A 22706-nucleotide genomic window follows, 5' to 3' on the forward strand; every position below is an offset into this window, starting at 1 on the left:
AACATAGCCTTTGAACTTGATAACGGCCTACCTTATTTACTTGAAATATTTGACGCATGTATTTATTGTAATTCCGTCTGTAGAAAATTATGCTGGTTTTCAGTGTTTAGTAACAAAACTCATGCCACGTTTTATTGTCATAATTTTGTTTTTATTCTTGCGTTCGCGGTAATTTTTTTCTTTCATCGGGCAGACCATTTTTATGGTTTATAACGTGTGAAAAATCATATTAATTTCATTTTTTAGAATGTAATCGTATTATATATATAATTTAAAAACAGACAAATACGGGAAAAATGAAATCTGAACACATCTATGGTCTTATTGTTTTGACGCTATTCGTCATATTGGATACAGCTTCGCCATGTGAGTATCCGTTGATTATTATTCATTATCGATACGATCAAATACATGAAAATCTATATCTATATAAATCTATATTTTGTTAATTTCGTTGTATGACAGTTGCCATAAATAACAACTTTTTTTTAGAAAATGTTGGATTGTAATTTCTGTATAAATAAATGCATTTATTAAATGTATAAATTATTAATTTTTGGTTCCCCGACTGTATGATAATGGACTCCTTGATAATTCGTTGTGAATATTTTTTTTATTGTAACATAACTATTATTATCTATTATTAATGAATTTGAAGTACTACTATTTATTGTTGTAATAAAATATTTAATGTTAAAAAAATTTTCAATTTATTTTAACTAAGACAATATTGAAATTATTATAGACTAAAGTTATAAGTACCAAAGTACCTGAAGATAAATTTTTAGATGTTAATGTCGAATTCGAATTTTAAACGAACTTTTTAGATTTGAATGTCAGTTTTTGAAAACCAACAAGTGCATTAGTCTAATGATTAAGATAACAATTGAATTTTGATTGTTTAGAAAATAATTGCTATGCTCAATCTAGATTTTATTAATTTTGCTATTGAGGGTATATATTAATTGTTTTATAATGAAATCAAGTGGATTATGGAACAATATTATAATGACTGCTGAGTAATAAACATAATTTAAAGCCAAGACTTAACGCTTATAAATTATCCCTGCCTTGGCTTCTATTTGTTCAATTTGACATTTAGAAACAATCTTGATAAATTAGTTGCTTTTAACAAAACATTTTTAAACGTATTGATTGCTTAAATTAAGTAATCAATTATTATTTATTTTGTAATAGACTTACGGTGAGTTAAATTAAAATAAACAGAAGCTAAAGAAACACATTATTTGTATGTACTTTTATGTATAGATAAAAACAAGTAGGTACCTCGGTGGGCGTTCATGAATTGCCTTCCGATTTCCTAAATATCATTCACTTGAATTATTTCCTTGTATAGGTAGTGACTTTCTTGTACTGGAATCGCCTTCGATAGCTATATAATTAATTGATTTATAGGAAATATTTATATAAATTAATTAATCTGAGAAAATTGAGTTAATATCAATTGGATTTAATGTCAATTAAGATTCCTTAAATGTTAATAAATAATTATAATGTTTTAGTAAATTGACCCACTCAGCAGTAATAATTAATAATAATAAAAATAATAAATAATCAATACATAAAATAATTTAGATGAAATATCATCAAGCATTTTTTCCAGGGGGGGGGGCAGAGTGGGGCAAATATTTTTTTTACGCAGGCTAAGATTTTTTCAGCAATTAATGAGGTTATTTAAATAAAATATAAATATTTTCGTATCATATAACATAACATAATGTAGCAATAAGCTATAATTTGCTATATAGTACAAACTTTTGAATAGTTAAAAATGTTTTAAGAATAATGTCAAATATTTTTTATGTACCTTATGTAAGAAAATTTTTAATCACAAACCTTCAACAACTTCGTATATTAATAATGATGTAGAAAAATGACAATTTCTTTATTACTTTAATATATAACATACCTTTGTGAATGAATGATTATGTTTTTTTAATTACATTTCATTAATATAAATTAAAGTAATCGTGTTAAATAATGGAGAGATGAATTTGTTTGACTCAACTTTAATGCAATGATTTGTGATACATTTGTTTGTTTATTTTCATCCAGTAATTAGTACTCAATAAAGGTAATAATAAAAAAATAAAATATTTTTACTTATTTTACAAATTTCAAAACATATTTTATTGAAATTGTAGTAAATGTTTTCCTTATTAGACAATACTAGTAGGTTAATCCATAACAAAAAGACCAAAAATGTTATTTACTCAAACTTTATTAATTCAATTATTATAATTTATAATAAATTCAATTTAATTATTAAAATATTTTATGACTTAATTATATCGTACATATTTTTCAGTGAGGTGGCTGAACTGTTTTTTGGGGGGGGGGGGGCTAGAGTCCCACTTTGCACCCCATTGGCGCCATGCCTGAATATCATTCTGTTAGGCGTACAGTCAAAAACTTAAGTTTGTTTATAATGACGAACTATCTATTCTTTAGCTATATAATCAATCAAAGGTCAACAAAATGTTTGCATTCGACAAATTAATCGATTTGGAAAATACTGCATGTTTTAAAAATAATGTTTTGGAACATTGCGGAAATCATATTAATCAATTTTATACGTATAATTATTGATATATTAATTAATAGTCTAGGTTGGCTATGGGAGGCAATTCGAGTAAAAAAAGGTTACCTATTAAAATTGGGAGGCAATTCGAATGTAACCACGTCGGTACTTGGTTAATAGTGTTAAATTTAAAGTTAATATGAGCTCAATGGAGTGGCACTGAGGAAATTCGTAAAATGTTGGTCCACTACTATGCACATGTATACATTTAAAATAATTTTAACTAATCAAATAACTACTCGTTCGAAATTAATTTTATGTTTATTGATAAAAATTCTTTATATTATATAATTTTAAATAAATAAAATAATAAATGTTTTCTTTAACAAAATATTATAATGATAACGATAAGTATAATATATATATATATTTTTAATTCTTGTTTTGGATTAAATTCATATTATGTTAAAAGTTAAAACAAATATTTAAAAAAAAACGTTAATATTATTAAAAATATCAGATTATGAATGTTTACTACACAAATAATAGACCAGTTAACACGTAATTTTATAAAATGATTGAAACGTTTTAAAATAATTATTATACAAAGTAAATTTTTCATGCATCTGTATGAGTTTCACTGTAACTTCTGATTAATGACATTTATTTGGTTAATTATTGATGAATTATTAACTGAAATTGATAAGTAAATATAGATATAAAAATTATAATAATTTAGGTTCAATTCCATATTTGTCAAAACTAGGTATTATATTATTTATATAATATTGTTCAATTACATTATAATTTAGATTTTTCAACCTTATAATTAGGGCTAGGATTTCTATGCAGTAAAAAATTGCAAAATATGAAAAAACAAATTTTTTAAACATTATATTTATATTATTACTAAGTTATTTTTTTTTACATGCTATTATTATATGTTTTTTTAAATTTTCTAATGTGAACAAATAGCCAAATCCTGGACATATCTAACAACCATTCAATTGTAGACTTAAGGAAAAAACATGCAAATACATAGAAATTCTAACTCTGCTTATAAGATTTATATCATAATTTTTTTTTAAATATTTATTACTTGATCAAAATTTTATGTCGACCTAATTTAGGGATATCGCTTAAGTCTTAAATGGTGCAAATGCTGTTGGTGTTAATATAGGTAATATAACTTTGCACTGAATTATGTGGTTGTTTAAAATTTTTATATATTACCAATAATTTGTATATTTGTATATTTTAATTTATCATTTAGAATCGTTAAAAAAGTTTTATTAAAAATGGAATAAGTTAAATAAACTACTGAATTATTTTATTGGTTAAATAAATAAGATTTTAAGTAAACTCAAAAAAGAAATTATATTTAACACATATAGTTCATTCAAATGTATCTTACTTACAATTATAAAATTCTTTATTTTCAAAATTTTCATAAGTAAGTTTTTATTTGTCAGGCATATTAAATAATTGTTTAAAAAATTGAAATTATATGTTCAAACAAAAATAATGACAGCAATATTAATTTATAAAATTAAAATCAAACATGAAAATGTTATATAGGTTATTTTATCTAAATGTTAATAAATGTATTTTGTATAAAAATTACTATATATTATCTTTTGTTTTTTAATATACCCATAACAATATTTTTTACTTCAGTAGCTGTCAATATAATTCACATTACACAGATAAGTAAAAAGTAATACCTACTGATATTAGGTTACTTATATAGTTATACAAGTATAATTTTAATATTTATGTATTAATAAATAAACACATTGAAATCTCTACCTTAATAACTGTTCCCAATATTTTGATCATTATCAATTAGGTATTTATTATTAAATTAAAGTTGAAGGGAGCAAAATTATTTTAATAATCCGATTTATAAAATGTATGTACCTTAGATTTTGCATCAAAGCTATCTACCACTTGTAAAATAAATTATACATTTTATTAAGTGCATATCTTGTTAATTATACTTGTTAATTCATAATAAAATAAATTAATTGTTTTAAAAATATAATTTTACATTGTTCTATTTATTCATTTTTTTTATACAAATATAAAATAATAATAGTTATTAGAAATAAATGTTCACGTATTCAATGTATACACTATACAGATATTAAATTATGTTCACAACAAGTCTGATAAAGTTAACAAAATTACTTGGAATAATTTTTATTGTTATATTAAACCCACTTGTGCATTTGTAAAAAGAATATTGATTAGGTATTTAACATTGAATGTTGCTTTTATGATTTTAAATTGACAATATTGGTGGTCATATATATTTTTTTAATAATTTCAAAATTCGTTGAAATTTATATTATTGAAAATAGATGGTTTATTAATGTAAAATGCTGTAATAACATTATTTTGTACGGGTATAAAATATTTTCATGTTAGTTGGTACTAACAGATAATTGGATGATCGTGTATTATTCATCTCCAGGCTAAATTCTATAGTTGTATACAGTATGCTTAACAATGCTCCAATTTATTATTTTGCATGAAACCATAAAAAAAAAACACCAATATGTACAGACAACGCATCCATATAAAGTGAAATCCATACAATAGTTTTTAGAAAGCGATTATTAATCGTATTCATAATTTTAAGAATAATACTATTATTGTGTGCTCTATATTTACACAAAGCACCATTATTATCATGATGTAAATCCCGGCCGAGGCCATGCTGAGTTTCGAGTGCCAGACATTGTGATCACTGTCCCGATTTTAGATTCCGAATGGACTGTCGAGTGCATTGGTTTTACAATGACATGTGATTTTATTTGATTTTTTTCTTACTTATCACTGAGAGGACGGCAAAAAACCTCGACGCATTTCGTTCAAAGCTTGTCTAGATTACAAATTGAATATAGAAGACTTTGGGTGATTTGATTTTTGAATTTCTAGCAGTACTACGAGAATGGAACAATAGAAACTTGAAGAAAAATAAGCCAATCTAACCATAATATTGACCAGGTTTTGGTACCTAGTTGGAAGACCAGAATTATTATGTTTTTGTTTGCCTCTGGGTGGAATATAAATATTACGGGACCCAATATTTTTTGTTTATTAAATACAATTTAATATTGTTTATAGCACCTACTACTTGCTATTTATTTAATTTAATTTTGTAATAAAAATAAAATAAAAATTTTATTTATAAATTCTTGAACACTACTTATTATTTTTTTTCGATGTTAATGCATATAAAGTAAGTTAAAATCGACACGTTAATACGTACCTATAATATCTATACTGCAGCTGACTCGACCGCTTCATAAATATAGCTCTACATTCTACATAGTTTCACACTATGTTTTTTATCATTGGTTTTATTTGGTAAAAAATTGTTGAAAGTACTATGGTTACAAAATGTATGTCTTGATCCAACGTCGTATAGCCATTTGTTAAATTAATTTTTTGTTTATTATTGTTTGCGTTGTAGTTATTATAAACCAAGCACTTACTTAAAATCAACTTGTTTTATTAGAAATATTGCATCACAGCTCAAAGAGTTCCTATTACTTAATTCCATTCTTATCATAAATCCTTTTTGCTTGACTCACGAGCGGGTGATGTCATTATGTATTGTATATTTTTCTACCACTACCAAACTCCTGGCACAAAGTATACTTTGGACAAAACATTTATTTGTTGTACAAATTGTATATTCCGGAAACAAAAAAATAAAAATAAATCCGTTTCTTTTTTATTCGGTTATCTTATCTGGCTTCCCGATGTAATTAATATTTTATTGTCCCAACTTTAGCTGTAATTTATTGTATTTTATTAAATTGTTGTTCCATTTATTATAATTTTTTCATTCTACTTTGTTACATAAATCAGCTATTGCAGTGAAGCTATAATAATTCATAAGCATAGTTCATAGCTCGCATGAGAAATAAAGAAAAAAAACCATTGTAATCATTAATATTTTTAGTTTAAAACAAGAAAGTATAAAACATTAAAGAATTTATTTTAGATTCTGAGTAAAGAGAAATTAATCTATTGATTTTACAATGAGGTGTTTTTTTTTCATTTTTTACGTATGAATACACAATAAGTAATCGATATAATGTTCCGATTTTCAAAAAAAAGGATGGTTTTAGAAAGGAAATTTGATCTAGCTTATACTTTAGATAGGTACCTAAAAATTAAAAATTCTCCAAACTAATCGGAGGAAAAAAAAATTACGGAAAAATGTGATTTTTTTCGAAATTGTTATTAAAATTTTATATTTACTATAAAGTTTTCAAAATCTTTTGACCCCTTTTGAGTCCTCTTTAATAGATATAAAAAAAATACATATTATAAAATATACTTGGTGATGTAAGTTGGGAGAATGTCTCCGCTTAGAATCGTTTTATCGTATACAATGAAATATCATTGAATTCAAATTTAACACACCTACACTAGGAAGATGGTATTTTGCGCCAATTTTATTATCTGTAATTTGTGCCACCAATAGGTAAATTTAAGTACGCGTGTAATTTGCGTCAAAATATAAAAATATAACCTGTATGTTGCGCCACATCTAAAAATTAATTTCAGTAATTTACGCCACGACAGAAAACGAAATAGAATGTGTAATTTGCACCACACTTTTAACTTCAATTGTTGGAATTTAAGTATACTTATATGCATTTATTTATAACTATAATATGGCTTAATTTTATACATTGGAATTATACTTTTTTTATTACTTTTAATAATTGTTTAGACATGTTTAACTGTTAAATATAACTTGATTAATTAATAACTGAAAATACAATTTGTTTATCTGTAAAAATAATTTTTTTAGTTATTTTATTCTTATATACATTTATTTATAGTTATAATATGAATGATTTTTATATGTTTTTTTAATAACAGAAATTTTAGGTACTTTTATTTAATACATTTTTAAATAATTTTCAAGAAATGTACAACTATTAAAATTAACTTGATTAATCAATGATTAAAAATACAATAATATGTTATTTTGTAAAAAAAACAATGTTTAGTTATTTAAAAGTGGTGCAAATTACAATTTTTGAATGTACGAAATGGTGCAAATTATATAATGTCCTTTTATTTATTTTTATGTGGCGCAAACTACAATCTTAATAAGTGGCGCAAATTGCATAAATATTTTTATATTTAAATATTGTGTGGTCAGTGGTTATAGAAATTAAATTTAATAAAATAGTAATTGGTATAAACTAGTCGACCCACCATGCGTTACTATAAGATTTTTTCTTAAATAAAATAAAATAATATTAAATTTATTATACTTTATTTATTAAACTCAAAAATTACTTGACCGACGTTGCCAAAAGTTTCAGTAGTTGTTCTTAGATATGATAGAAAAGTTTAGAGAGTTGTTTGAACCATGTTCGAGAATATATTAAAAGCTATATCCAATACGCTACAAACGGATATTGCCCATCCCGCTCGAATTAGTTATTTAGTTCACAAAGTACGTAAGATGCTGATTCGCGCTCGAACTGAGCGATACACTAAAACCGAGATACGTCGATATAGCGCAGTATTTTATGTCTATTCGTATTTTTCCCGGCCGAAGTCGAGTTATACAGCTATAGTATTATAATATTATATAATAATGTATATAATATAGCTTATAAATATTTAATTTAATTCTTTATCTATTATGTGAAGATACTTATAATAATGTCAACTCTATAAACACTCAAAGTGTTAATATATCTAAGCGTGTTAATCAGTGTTTTCAATATAAGGAATGCGACAAAATGATTGACTTATATTAACTTGATTAAAGTTCAATTTATATGTGCGGTTACCATATATTTTAATCACGTGAATGCCTACCTATTTACACAATAATTGTAAACATGACTCAATCCAAACAATAAATCAGAAAATCTTCAATGAAAATTATTATAATTATAATAATACTTATGTTCTTATCAAATTATTCATATTTATAGATAGCATATTATTATAATAATATGTAATTTATATTCAATAAAATACCTATTTTAATAACATAACAAGTCTAAATAAAAACAATATTATTTGCTATTAATATTTTATAAGCTAATTGACTCTTGAATCTTGATTACCACTTACATAAATCTAAATACCTAATACAGAGATAATAAACATATTATTACAAGCTATTGTTGAATATCTCGAACAAAATATAATATCATAAGCTACAAACATAATTTCTGTGTTATTCAGATAACAAGTGTAATAATATGCTGTGCAGTGGAACGACCTCCATTGTAGATTAAAAGGGGTAATATTTCCCATAGTGACAAATTTTTCGTATTTTATGATACTTATAGAGTTTAAGTAGAGCGATGAATGTATTGGTTTTTAATTGATGTGTGTTTTTCGATTAATGAAATATTTTTGTTTTTAACTAATATTGGAAGTAGTTTAATATTAAATCTTTTGTATTGGTGAAAAATTACATACGTCATATTTTAATACATTCTTACTATTATAGATCAACAAAAATAAAAATAAGAGATCTATTTTTTTAATTTTTAATTTTTTTTTTGTTAATCCGGTTAATATTTATGTTTATTGTGATATTGCAATATGTTTATTATATAATTACATATTTATTATTTTATTTATATATATATATATTTATTATTTGGGATTAGGAATTTTATTGAAAATTTTTTTGTTTTCAGATACCACATCCAAACACAACAGCTGTTCAAGATCTGCTTGTTTTAGTATGAAAACCACAATGAAATTATTCATCATCTTAGTTTATTTTTAACACATTGTTCATTATTTTTGACTGTAGATGATGGAAAATTTAACTTCTTACCCGGTACCATTTATGTGTACAAACATTCCATTAGTACACAGACGACGTTTGATAAGTCCAAGAACACAGCATCGATCGCCGAATTTAATTTCAAAGTTCATATACACATTCAAGAATGTGATGGGTTCATGTTTGTGAGTGCGATTCAAGTTTATTCATTACAAAATTTGACGTAATAATAACGTATTTTTTTTTAGATTACTGATACTAGCATTCACAAAGGAGTCAAAACAAGGAACTCCAATACTGTGGATGAAGAAAACTATTTAAGATCAGATGACGAAGTACTATATGAAGATTTGGAAAAAAATATGTTGAGGTTTGGTTTTGTCTTTTAACAAACAGAAAAAAAAAATATATGATGAATTTCATTTTAATAACTAGTTTGAGTGATACAAAAATTGGTTTTATCGTATAATTTTGTTTATTTCACTTAATTATTATTACTTAAAAATAAATGTCAATGAAAATGTAAACTTTGCAATATCGTGATTGCAAAATAATCACGCAAATGATTCACGCAACAAGGAAAATTTGTTTTACACCACATAAATTATTATTAATTATAAAATGGAAATTCTATTAATTATAAAATAAATATTCACGACGATATGATTGTTTTAGGGTACTTGAGTTGAGTAATAATTGGGTGACTTTTTGGCGTAGGGGGGGGAGTAGAAATTTGTCTTGGCTTCTTATTAATTTTCAATAAATTAGTTCGTTATGATTATACAATAGTGTAGGTGTGCATTAAATTGAGTTTTAAATTACAAATTAAACGTGACTATCGAAACCAATTATACTTGACGAAATACGTACACAAATATTTAAGTGCTTCGAATGAATAAAACAAATTATTCACAGATTTTCATTTCAAGATGGCCATATTAGCACGGTTTGTCCCAAAGATAACGAACCGGTATGGGCTTTAAACATAAAAAAAGCTGTACTATCGACGTTTCAGAATCGCATGGAGAGATTCGATATTCATCACATTGTTGCAGAGGTGTTTGATTTTTTTCTTTTTAATAAAATGTAATGTTTAATTTATATGTTATTTTCTTTTAGAGAGACATCAACGGATTTTGTCCAACGTCATACACGTTTTTGAAATCGAATGGTACACAAATAGTAGTAGATAAAGTAAAGGATATTTCAGAATGTACCGAGAGATATCACATGCATTCTATAATTCCAACTTCACCATATGTTTTCCAAAGTGTAAGCCAATAGTTTTTTTTTTTAATACAATATTCTTAGTCATTAACCATTCATTGTTAATACTTTATAGAGAAATAGACTTAGTTTAAAATTTCTGGATTAATTGAAACATTTTCTAACGTAGTCGAATAACGATAATTTGAACAAAATATTTACTTTATTAAACTATCACGTTTCACATTTACCTATACACGAGTTTGGTTATTAAATACATTAAAAAAAAAAAAAAAAAATCGAATTGAATTAAATACATTAAATTCATACATTATCAGAATAACAATGATTATAAAAATTAAGAAGAGGTAATGAGCACATAGACATACTATCTAATGTAATGACTTATACTAAATACATGCATAAAAACATACATTTAACGTAACTATTTAATAAAGGGTAACATTTAGGCAATTGTACACACAGTGTCGTCGGTCGGTACGTTTGTGTTAGACGTAAATGATTATTAGTGTGAATGTTAGTAACGCTACGTGAGTTACGAAGCTACTATACATGCGCACTTACATGTCATGCCAGATAAAAAATTACAAAATGTTAAATGCTCAGAAAAAACGTCGTAGGAAAAGTTTTCTGCCTCGTAGATTGGTTTGATTATAATATTTTTTTGTCAAAAAGATAAACGTTTTTTAAAAGGTATATTGATTACGGTTTTTGATTACAACGCTAAAAACAAAAATAATAAAAGAATAAAAATTCACGAAAATTGGTGAAACTCTTTCAATAGGATTTGAAATGACAATTTTGAAAATAAAAGCAAAATGCATTCTGTAAAAAAGCCTTTCTTTTTCAAAAAAAAAAAAAGTAATATCGCAATCAATTCACTCTAGAGGTCTGAGAGTTTTTCCTGTGTAGCTACATGTGTTTGATCAAAATTACAGGTCGAGCTTTGACCTGCTATAATAAAAGAAAATACATTGATTGTGAATAACTCTAAAGTATCTTTTATAATAATATAATGCTTTATGAATAATATTTTCAAAATCCCGAATGATCTTCCTATTCAAATTCAGGTTTGATAATTATATCATTATATTATCAATACTTGATGGGTTTAATTAATATTATATGAATCAAAAAATGTATTCCTTATTGTAAGTTATAACTTTTAAATAATTATAAAATTTACAAATTATTCTTTATAGTGCGAAAATAAAATTTGAACAAATAATTGAAAGGGTGAAAAAATTTAATAAAAAATATTCTACGTTATTTACACAATTTGAAGTGTTAATTAAGTTAAATTAGTATGAATATGATCAATATTGTTAAGATGGTATCAGCGCACTCATTTTTAAATATCAAAATCTAATCTAGAAGTTTTAGTTAACAATGATAACGACCACAGATAATTACATATTAATAATGCAAATTATTAAAAATAATACTTTTATTTAGTCCAATGAATCTGTTTAGACTCTAGTCTTTGAAAATTTTCAAGTTTTCCATTCAAAAGTATTAATAACTAACGATATGCTTGGTGATTAAAAATTCTATTATAGTTTAGTCTATTAATGATGACATTTATTTTGGACTATAAATTATATATAGTATTCAATATTTAAATGTGCCTTTTGACTACCTATATTTATATTTTGTATCCTTCAAATAAGTTCTTGTAATTCAAAACTTTTACAGTATGATGTATAGTTAAAACTTCTAAATTAATCCACAGCATTGTCAGTAAATAGTTTTTCAACAGAAATAAAAACTCAAGTTTTAAAAATAATCATAATATTGACAATACCTATATAGTTATAGTAAATAATTATGACTCTTGAATTAACAATAGGTAGGTACTAATGTACTATCAATATTTAATGTTCTTAATAATAAGTATGCTGTATTCTTATTAGTTGTTTGGTTTATTATACCAATAGGTGAATTTATAGTAAACGAACCTAACCCTATGGCTAATAATATTATGTAGATGGGTTATTAATTTTATAAATTTTGTTTATATCAAGCATGATACAAATATTGAAATATATTATATATAACCATCTTAACGATGTTATTAATAATTAGTTATGTACATACTACCTATACAACTAATATTCATCACTGGCTTCAAAGGGGTAGACAACAGACTTTTTAACTTTTCGATGTTTTTATATTATCATCATTTTAATATTTTATGAATTTGTTTTTAAAATAACATGATTACTTTATATTCATCCTTTTTTAAAATGTCAATATCATACAAATGATATTTTTTTAAATATTAGTGAGCGTCTATCTAATATACCTATTTCAGGTAGGTTGTATCCGTTGTAGATATGTATTCGTGATTTTTTTTACACTGCTTTAGGTTTTTTTTTTTTAGTGAAGTCGTTTAATTTATATTTTTCGATTGAATATTTATTATTTTATAATACATTTTTTTATTCATGCATTAAATTATATATAATTTTTTTTTTAGAAATACCACAAATGGTCTCCGATGAAATCTTTATTTGTTTGTTTTTACCACATTGATCATCATATTATTGTAAAGATCGATTGTCAAGAAAAACACTCATTCCAACCGTTTGCTAGTAATGAAACAAATAGCGCAAGAACAAAAATATTTCAAACGATGGTATTGATTAAAGAAGATAGTGCATTGTATTCATCTCACCCCAATAGTAAGGCGATTTTCAAATTTTATCCTGTAATTTATCTCATTTGTAATTGTCATACAATCGTATCCTTCTTTTAGTGCCTAATAGTTCAAATAGCTTATAATATTAAAGCTATATTATACTTATCATAAATTCAAAAATGTCTAGAAAAATGTATAAAAAAATAATAATAGAAATATCGTGAATCTTAATTTTAATTACCTAATCATGATCTTAATAATATGACATTCGAGTAAAATATTTTTGTATAAATTACATAACAAATTTAATATTACACATATTGATATATTATATTTAATTACACATTTTTCGAAGATTATCAATTTATATCATATTTAAATCAAGGTAATGGAATTCATTTGAATTTATATTCAACTGTTTTATTTGATTAGCTTATGAAATTACATCCAGACAACCTTTGTTATACAATCACAAGCTCATTAGTAATCCGGATTCGTCGAATGTAACGGAAACCATCGAACTGATTAAAAAGTTATGCGTAATGAGTGAGGTACGGAAAAATAAAAACTAATTTGGTATACAAATAATTTATCTTTTACCTTCCCTCCTAGGGACAATTCGACCCTGATTCCCCAAGCGAATTTTATAAGGTTATTCAAGCAGCTAGAAAATTAACGTATGATGCGTTAAAACACCTTTATTATCTTTCACAAAATGATTTATGTTCATCTGCAACGTAAGTTTTTTTTAAATGATGTTTGACCTTTTATTTACAAATATATGTATATAGCCTACATTATATATACATGAGTATTGAGTATGTATATAAATATATATTCCACATAAATATATTTTTAAATTTAAATAATTATTAGACGTATTTTTAAATTGTATGCAACTCCTATAATTCAAAACTTGAGAGAGATAAAAAAAATCCAAAGTTGTGGAGTTTTTACTTTTTAGAGTTTTTGAATCATTAATATACTGTATACTGATTTGAACGTGTGAATGATTTCACGAGGGGAGAAAAATTATTTGAATTATTGAACTTACGCAATTATTGAAGTTGATTCAAAAAAGTTACAATATAGTTTCTATTTAAATTTATTTGGTTTTGCTCAAACCGTATAAAATAAAATATACATCAGTGTTTAAAATGTCATGTTGTCTTTATAATTATTTTTTTAAATTTTGTTTTATTTCAAGCAAACATTTACAAAGCGCTTTACCATATGTTCGTACCACATCTGCGGTAATACTTATGAAAGACATAATATGGAATGGAACCATTAGTGAATCCATTTCTACCAACTGGTTAATGGCAATGTCAATGTTTGATAGGTAATTGAGTTTAATTTTGTTGCATATTGTCATTAATAAATTATTTTTAAAATCACACAGTCATTAAAAATATGCTTTATCGTTGTGAAAAACTTTTAATGCTACTTATTTATTTAAATTGTGACCTATAGAATATTACGCGAAAACACATATTAAACTAATAATTGTATTATTATGCTACAGGCCCGACGATCAAGTAGTTTCTGAAATTTCTCATTTGCTACACAAAGAAAATGCTTCGTCAGATATATTATTAAGTGTTACTTCTTTGATTCATACATACTGCAAATTGAATCCAAACTGTAAAGAAAATGTTGGGTTAATACCAACCATCGTATACATTGAACAGAAAATCAAAGAGAATATTTTGATAAAAGAAAACCGAGACGAGGTAACTTAAACTAAATATTCGAAAATAATGCAGTAAAAACTTAACGAACATATCTGCTTCTTCTTTAGACGTTAATATGGCTGAAATCGCTAGGTAATACAGGACAGACTTCGCCTACTACCCTCGATACATTAAATACGATAATTGCGAATGCAGATTTAACCGTGGACATTAGAGTATCAGGAGTTCAGGCTTACAGGTCTGTTAAAAAATATAATACATTTTTATATTGCACGTTGGCCAGTCACTAAATTGTCTGGAATAATACATTTTAGACGATTCCCCTGTAACATAACGAGACCGATTATGTTGGACAACTTCGTTAACCAATCTCTGGATTCAGAAGTCCGTATTGCTGCGTACTTGCAAGTAATGAGGTGTCCCATTTATAGCGTGGTGAGGCATATAGTAACGGTTTTAGACAAGGAGGAAGTCAATCAAGGTAATTAAGTGAGAGAATTTATTAGACAGTAGAATATAATATTAAATAATATGATGATATTTAATATCATAATTTTCATTTTTTTTGTAGTCGGCTCTTTTGTTTGGACACATTTGCAAAACCTGAAAAAGACATCTGTACCATTTTATTTAGAGCTACAAACCATGTTAGCTGGTGACATAAATAAGAAATTTAACACTGACATACGAAAGTTTTCTAGAAATTACGAAAATTCATTTTTTTTAAGCGAATACGGCGTTGGTAAGATTTTTTGGAGATTTGACCCTTTGAATTATAATTATTACTAATCATTGTTACAAATATAATTTTATCAAGGCGGATCTTTCGACAGTAATGTGATATTTTCTCCAAAGTCATATCTACCTCGATCGTTTACATCAAACATCACGTTAACTCTGTTTGGAGAATACATTAACATACTTGAAGTAAGTGTTTAATTAGTATTAATAATAAAAAAAATCTACAGCTATAATTGAACAATACGTCAAAGTTCATAGTAATTAAAACTAAAAGTTATAATTCAATTATTTTTTTCTCTATCAGTTTAATAATTAGAGATTAGTTTATTAGTTCTGATTTTTGACGATAAATGGAAATACTTAATTAATAAGTATTTAAAAGAATTTTATTTTATTTTATTAAAAATAATTTTTGCTTGCCTGTATTGATATATATATTTAATACACGAAATCATTAAAAAAAAAAAAGTGATTTTAATAATTTAATAATTGTCATATTAGTTAGAAGTATATGCCGAAGGCTTTGAAAACTACATAGAAGCATTATTTAAGCCCGGAGGTGTATTTAGCTCTGAACGTGTAAAAAAAGGATTGGATGCTTTGCGTTTTGTGCGAAGCTTAATGCCTGACACCCTCAAGGATAGGATTAACGAATTGCCAAATGTCGTTTTCGATAATGTGCCTCCACCAAAGGTCAGTGATAATTTAATTTGAAAAATATTATACAATATTGATTCTTAATGAAATTAGTATTAAACTTTTTTCTAGATAAATTCTTAAAAGCGATTAATCGACGTGTATTTTTATTTTATTTTTCCTACAGATATCCTTGGCAATTAAAGTATTTGGAAACGAAGTAAAATTTTTGCGTCTTAATGGTGTAGACGAAATTAACAAAGCGATCCGTTCTTTTGATGTATATAATATTATGAAAAGTTTCATGAACGGACGAGTAAATATTTCTGTGATATTTTAACTTTTTAGCATACGCCAAGTAAAATTGTACTTTATACTTTTTCTATAGGAATTTGAATACGACCAATCTGCCATGTTTATGGACTTAAAATACGTTGTACCTACTGGAATTGGCATGCCTTTGATATTAGACGCCGTAGGTACTTCTGTAGTAAACTTAAACATGTCAAGTTACATAAACGCAGATGCCTTCAAAAACTTTGGGGAGTTTAAATTGTTAACCAAATTGTATCCAAGGTAAATTAAAATTCAGGAAAAATATAATGATAATATTATTATCTTGGTTTTAATTTTTATTTGTTTTTTTGCGAATGAAGAAATCTCATAATATATTTTTAGCTACGTTATTATTCATATTAAACAAATCAATTATTTTCCTTTAATTTTGGCATGTTATCGCATATCTCTATAATATATACATTAAAAAAAACAATCTTTATATTAAAATTTCTAAACTATATTACATCTACACATTTTAGAAAATATATATTTTAACTTCCCATAGTCCTGTTATTATGATTTACGGATATTTATTATGATTTATGTAGCGTGTACACACTACATACATCGTGTATAGTTTTATGTATTTTTAATAAATAGCAGTGTAATTTTGTAAGTACCTAAAATGTAAAGTGCTGTATATTTCAAAGAATCAATTATCATCATGCAAAGCATCAACATTTCTAAAACTAATATTATTCTGTTTCAGAATTTTAAATTAAAATTACTGTTTGAACATTAGTAGTTGGTTTAGTTTTATACAGCATACTTTGAGCGTTTTAATTTCTAATTTTTAAAATACACATGAACAATTACTCTGAAACGAGATTGATTTATTTAAATATATTTGTATAAAGTTTTGACAAAATTATATAATATAAATGTTTTAGTATTATGTAATATTATAGTTATATTGGTTTCTATTTTGTAATACTATTGTCGTATGCGGAATACAATATCTCATTTATTAACTTTAAATAAATTACTTATTTCTACGAAATATGTACAGTCTAGCTTTGAATTTGGAGGGCTCAATGACTATGGATCTTCATTACGAGACCACTCAAGCCAAAGTTAAATCAAAGTTGTACACTTCAACTGCATTTGAAGGTACCACGGAGGTTAAGGGATACAAATTCGTGAATTTGGTATTTGATTTGCCGAAGATCAGATCCGATATTATTAGCATCGAGTACGTATGGATGTTCTGACTATAAAATATTTATCAACAATATAAATACAATAATATTTGTTAACAAGTTAAGCATATTAAATAATATTTTGACTTATTTTATCGATATGAATAATTTATTTTATATTTATTCAAAAACTTGTATTATTTCCGTACATAATATTATACTTAGGTATTTAGATTATTGTTGTTTAAATATCTAAGATTTATAGACTTGATTTAAGCGATTTAAGTACTTATAATTAAAATATAAATAATAATAATATTTTAAAATTGAACTTAGATATTTTTAATTTGCAGTAAAAATATTGTACATTTACATCGTTTAATTTATTAATTTTGTTTCATATTATGACAGATCCGAGTTGTTTTTAGAAAATCATAAACTAGATGTCGATGTAAATCCAAATCGAAATTCCGTGACTCCCTCTACATTGTCCTATAGTTTGCCTGTTCTTGAAGAAATGATGGGTCTTAAATTGTACACTAATTATCGGTTACCAAACATTACTGAAATAATTAAATCACCTATGGTGATATTTAACGGGCCATTGAGGTTGAACATTTTTCTACTTAAATCGGATGTGAAAGTCAATAAATACGTAATGGAATACAAATGGCTCACTGGAAAAGTAAGTCAATGTCAATTTGTTCCTGCGTAGGTATCTATGTATTATATAGGCTTAGTATTAAAACTAAGATGAGTATTTGCTACTGTTTTGTTTTAGAAAAACTCATCCATCAGTTTTATATACGAAACACCTGGATCTCAAGTTAAACACTATATGAAAGCACTTCTGGAAATGGACACTCAAACGCAAAATTTTACTTTAATAGTTCATGGAAAAACCATTCAGCTACAAGCCTTAGGTACTATTTCTGTAGTTTTGTCTAAAAATAACTTATTTTGAAACAATGTTTTTAGGTTTGTATAGGAATTCTCCGTTGCACAAGTTGATGACGTTCACACTAGATATTAACGATGTAAAACACCTCGATCTGTTCATGGAACTCAAAATCGAAAATGAAAAATACGGTCGTTTGTATTTACCAAAATTATACCTTGACATAAACGCGAGGAGAATTGCTGAACTCGAAGGTGGTTTTTATTATCATTAATATTCTTATTCAGTTTATCAAACTTATGTTATAATTTATTATATTGTAATTACTTAAATAATAAGATAATCACATAATAATTGTTATCGAATGTTAGGTCAATACAAATGGGTTGAAAAAAAAGGAATCTCTCAGTGCGATATCAATTTAACATTTAAAACTACCAAGTTTGATTCTACAATTGTCGGTTACATCAAAATAAACGATGCGTCGACCGCATTAAATTTGATATTTGAATATACGTTCGACAAAGCTGTAACTCTAGACACGATAAAACTGGAAGTGAAAATCAGTGATCGTTCAACCAAAGCCTTATCATCATTACAGGGAACCATGCAATTAGAATCATCAGCTTATCCACACATCAATCATCAGACTTCTGCCATATACCAGGTAGATTACAAATTAAAATCTGGTTTATAAGCGCATAAACACATGGGTGCACGCTATGTTATGTGAAAATATTAATTATAATAATATAGTACCCATCGGAACTAATATACTCTTATCTATATTATTCTATATTAATAACGTTTTTGACTGAAGTTCATATGTTTTATTTGTATACCTCCGATACATATTTAATATAAAACGTACAGGAATTATGTATAGACTTACGATTAACAGTACTTTACTTGCTTTACAAAATATCATTGAAGTATGAGTTGCATTAAATTCTTGGAATATTAAGTATTTTCTAAACAAAATTCATAACAGTCAAACATAAATATTTGTTGATAATACGAACGAATACATCTTCAACAAAATTGAACATTTTATTAATTTATTGTAAATGTAAAAAATTGTGCAAACATATTTAATACGTATGTTTACTATTAAAAAAGTAGACAAATAAATTGAACTCCAGTGTTTAAACCTCAGTTTTCAGTATTTTTTGTAAACTTCTATAGATATATGAAAATATCTAAATAATGATTGAGCATTTTGAAATGTGTTTTTTAGGGTTATTTAAAGTTAATTCAAAAATCCGAGTCAAATATGTGACCTAAATAAAGTTTTCCTATTTCAAATAATAATAATAATAAAAAAAAAACATCAAAATCCCGACTATACAATTCGTATGATTGTTTTTTTCTGTCAATTCGTTTTGATCGTTGCAATAGTTTGATTATATTTTCCGTAAAGCCACGGCCACTACGCCATCCAACGTCTGAAATTTTTTCCATTTAATATATGCCTCTAAAACCATTCAGTAAGGTTATTTTAAAATATTGTCATTGTTTAAATTATATTGGTATTAAAATATTATGCTGGAAATGTAAAATATGGTTAAAAGATATACATAGATTATATTATTATCTTGTACAGATATTTATTTTAATAGTATAATTTAATTATTTACTATATCATATTACGGCTCAATTGGATTTTATAATTATACGAATTACAGCTCACTAAATTCATTAATCTAAAGATATTTTCTTCTTATTTCAGAAAGCACAAGGTCACACAGAATGTCGTATCGATTTCATCAACTATCCTAGCCTAAAGGACAACAGTAAAAAGTTACACGTCGAATTCGGATTTACACAAATCAAATATTATTCGGGTAACAAAATAAATATAAACTTATTCGTCACTAAGGTGGCGGACAACATTTTATTCAAGTTCATAACAAACCATCAGGACACGCAAACGATGTCTAACACCGCAGTTCTTGTACAGTATGCGCCAGGTACAAACCAATTGTGTCTTGTTCAATTTATTTTTACTTAAACGTTATTAAAATGCGTGTTCAACGTGTTATCAATATATTATTCACACTGTATTTTTGTAACGTGCACAGATAAAAATATCACTGCTAAGCTCGACATTCTTATGCCTCCGAGTATATTATTGAACGTAGACACAAGATTCAAATTGACAATACCGTCTGGAAAATTCCCGTTGGACGTACACATTGTGGTCAAAGAAAAAGTCATGAACGAATATGACGTGAGTATGATTTTGTCAACATACCCGTTATTTACTATTGTATAGTAGATAGCAAAAAACAGCAATAATGGACGGGCTAGCCTATAAAATATTGTTAGTTGTATTTTTTAATTTTAATACTTTACAATGATTCCTGGGTTTTAATTATCTAAATTACAATTAATTAATCTGATAACATTAAGTAAATTAGCATAGAAATGAAATACCAGTCATCTACAACACCAATATTAATTATATTAAATTGTATTACAACTATTTGATTATTTTAATCAAAAATGTATTATGTCAATACTTGTCTTTCTTGTCTTTGAGTAATTAAAATAATCGTTATATTATTATATTTGAGTAGGTACTACATTTTTTAGTTAACTTATTTTGTTTAATATAATATTGTATTATGATTTATAATTATAAAATAAAATAAAGTATGATGATAATCGCTGAATCACGACAAATTACGTATTATATTCTTATATCTTATCGGTCAGTTATCATAATTTTGTTTATATACTAAACCGTTACTGTATATATTTAATGTAAATAAAATATACATTGTTTAGAACATGATCTGAACATTGATAATTATTAATTTGCTTAGATCGATTTTGCGGGAACTTGGATTGGAGGACAAAACGTTACTGCAAGAGGGCTATACCAGGACCACTCATCATATTACCTAACGAGTCATACGCTCAAACTTTTAATAAAATCTCACTTGTTTAACGACATAGTGTTCATGGGAAGAATCTACGTATCAGACGAGGAATACAGAATGGAATCGTGGGTCAGTATAATACCAACGAGTGGGCCTGGTTCGAGTGCCGTCTATTTAATATTATGTTGAACACACAGATCAAATCGATAAAACTCTTAAACGGCTATTTAAATAACATAAAAAATCGACTTATTGTATTCGTTTGTTGTGTATACAGGTGGACCACAACAACACAAAGCACGCTATACTCTTGAGGCATTTGGCTCATTCCAATATGTTGCAATATGAATCATACGGTGAACTGAAATTAAACACAAGCACGTATTCGGTGTCCAATCTGATCGACTTGAAACATCACGAGATAACTCTGGACATGCATCTGGACCAGTATGATAATCCAATAATATTTAATAATAATAATAATTATTATCTATGTTTTCTGACCGCCTAAATATTCATTTGTTGGTGTAGATTTTGTTAAATTTTAATATTATTGTTTGGGTTAATTTTTTTTTTTTTTTTTAATTAAGCTATTAATTAAATAAACGAACTAAATCTTCATCGTACTAACGCATAATATGGCAAATTTTACTATCAGAATAATCAATTTTATTTTCTTCTTATTTTTAATATATTATCATGAATCGATGATATATATATATATATATTAGTGCCTGGTGTATTTTGTTTTCGTTGATATTTTAATTTTAAAATAAGTTTTAAACATTTAAAAAATGTAAATTTGTTTTAAATTTAAAATAAGCATAACTTACTTCAAGATTAATGAAATTAAAGAAACCTTAAATAATATTCTTAACTTTAAGTTTGGTAGATCAAATTAATTTAATGTAAAAAACAATAAAGTAAAATTAATTATTCAGAACGGAAAATTAGCTATTGAGCGTTATTCAAACTAAAATAATATTATATGGGTACGACGTACGAGGTCACGAGATTATGGATAGATAATTTTAACCACTTACTAAATCTATAAAAGACGAGTATAATATAAATTTATAAAATATCTCCATTTAACTTATTATTAGTAATTATTATTGTACACATTAATAATTCATATACAATGTTATTAATATTAAATTAATTAGAA

The 22706-nt window shown here is 25.6% G+C and overlaps 1 protein-coding gene across 1 annotated transcript in view; it reads left to right on the plus strand.

Annotated features, from left to right (window-relative positions):
- The first annotated feature begins 206 nt into the window (after nucleotides 1–206).
- The window catches only part of LOC113555596, a 104540-nt gene continuing 82040 nt past the window's right edge, over nucleotides 207–22706 (plus strand). The window contains exons 1-27 of the mRNA XM_026960044.1: nucleotides 207–366; nucleotides 9247–9291; nucleotides 9366–9523; nucleotides 9587–9708; nucleotides 10254–10395; nucleotides 10458–10610; nucleotides 13045–13249; nucleotides 13639–13757; nucleotides 13819–13943; nucleotides 14414–14548; nucleotides 14732–14939; nucleotides 15008–15138; nucleotides 15215–15381; nucleotides 15472–15642; nucleotides 15718–15827; nucleotides 16143–16334; nucleotides 16465–16593; nucleotides 16666–16853; nucleotides 17626–17808; nucleotides 18167–18440; nucleotides 18537–18678; nucleotides 18734–18907; nucleotides 19025–19320; nucleotides 20383–20623; nucleotides 20735–20883; nucleotides 21482–21667; nucleotides 21816–21985. Of these exons, the coding sequence (XP_026815845.1) occupies nucleotides 297–366; nucleotides 9247–9291; nucleotides 9366–9523; nucleotides 9587–9708; nucleotides 10254–10395; nucleotides 10458–10610; nucleotides 13045–13249; nucleotides 13639–13757; nucleotides 13819–13943; nucleotides 14414–14548; nucleotides 14732–14939; nucleotides 15008–15138; nucleotides 15215–15381; nucleotides 15472–15642; nucleotides 15718–15827; nucleotides 16143–16334; nucleotides 16465–16593; nucleotides 16666–16853; nucleotides 17626–17808; nucleotides 18167–18440; nucleotides 18537–18678; nucleotides 18734–18907; nucleotides 19025–19320; nucleotides 20383–20623; nucleotides 20735–20883; nucleotides 21482–21667; nucleotides 21816–21985 (4385 nt within the window). The 5' untranslated portion in view covers nucleotides 207–296. The remainder of the gene's footprint in view (nucleotides 367–9246; nucleotides 9292–9365; nucleotides 9524–9586; nucleotides 9709–10253; nucleotides 10396–10457; nucleotides 10611–13044; nucleotides 13250–13638; nucleotides 13758–13818; nucleotides 13944–14413; nucleotides 14549–14731; nucleotides 14940–15007; nucleotides 15139–15214; nucleotides 15382–15471; nucleotides 15643–15717; nucleotides 15828–16142; nucleotides 16335–16464; nucleotides 16594–16665; nucleotides 16854–17625; nucleotides 17809–18166; nucleotides 18441–18536; nucleotides 18679–18733; nucleotides 18908–19024; nucleotides 19321–20382; nucleotides 20624–20734; nucleotides 20884–21481; nucleotides 21668–21815; nucleotides 21986–22706) is intronic.

Source organism: Rhopalosiphum maidis, chromosome 3 (assembly GCF_003676215.2).
Source record: "Rhopalosiphum maidis isolate BTI-1 chromosome 3, ASM367621v3, whole genome shotgun sequence".
NCBI classification, from domain to species: domain Eukaryota; kingdom Metazoa; phylum Arthropoda; class Insecta; order Hemiptera; family Aphididae; genus Rhopalosiphum; species Rhopalosiphum maidis.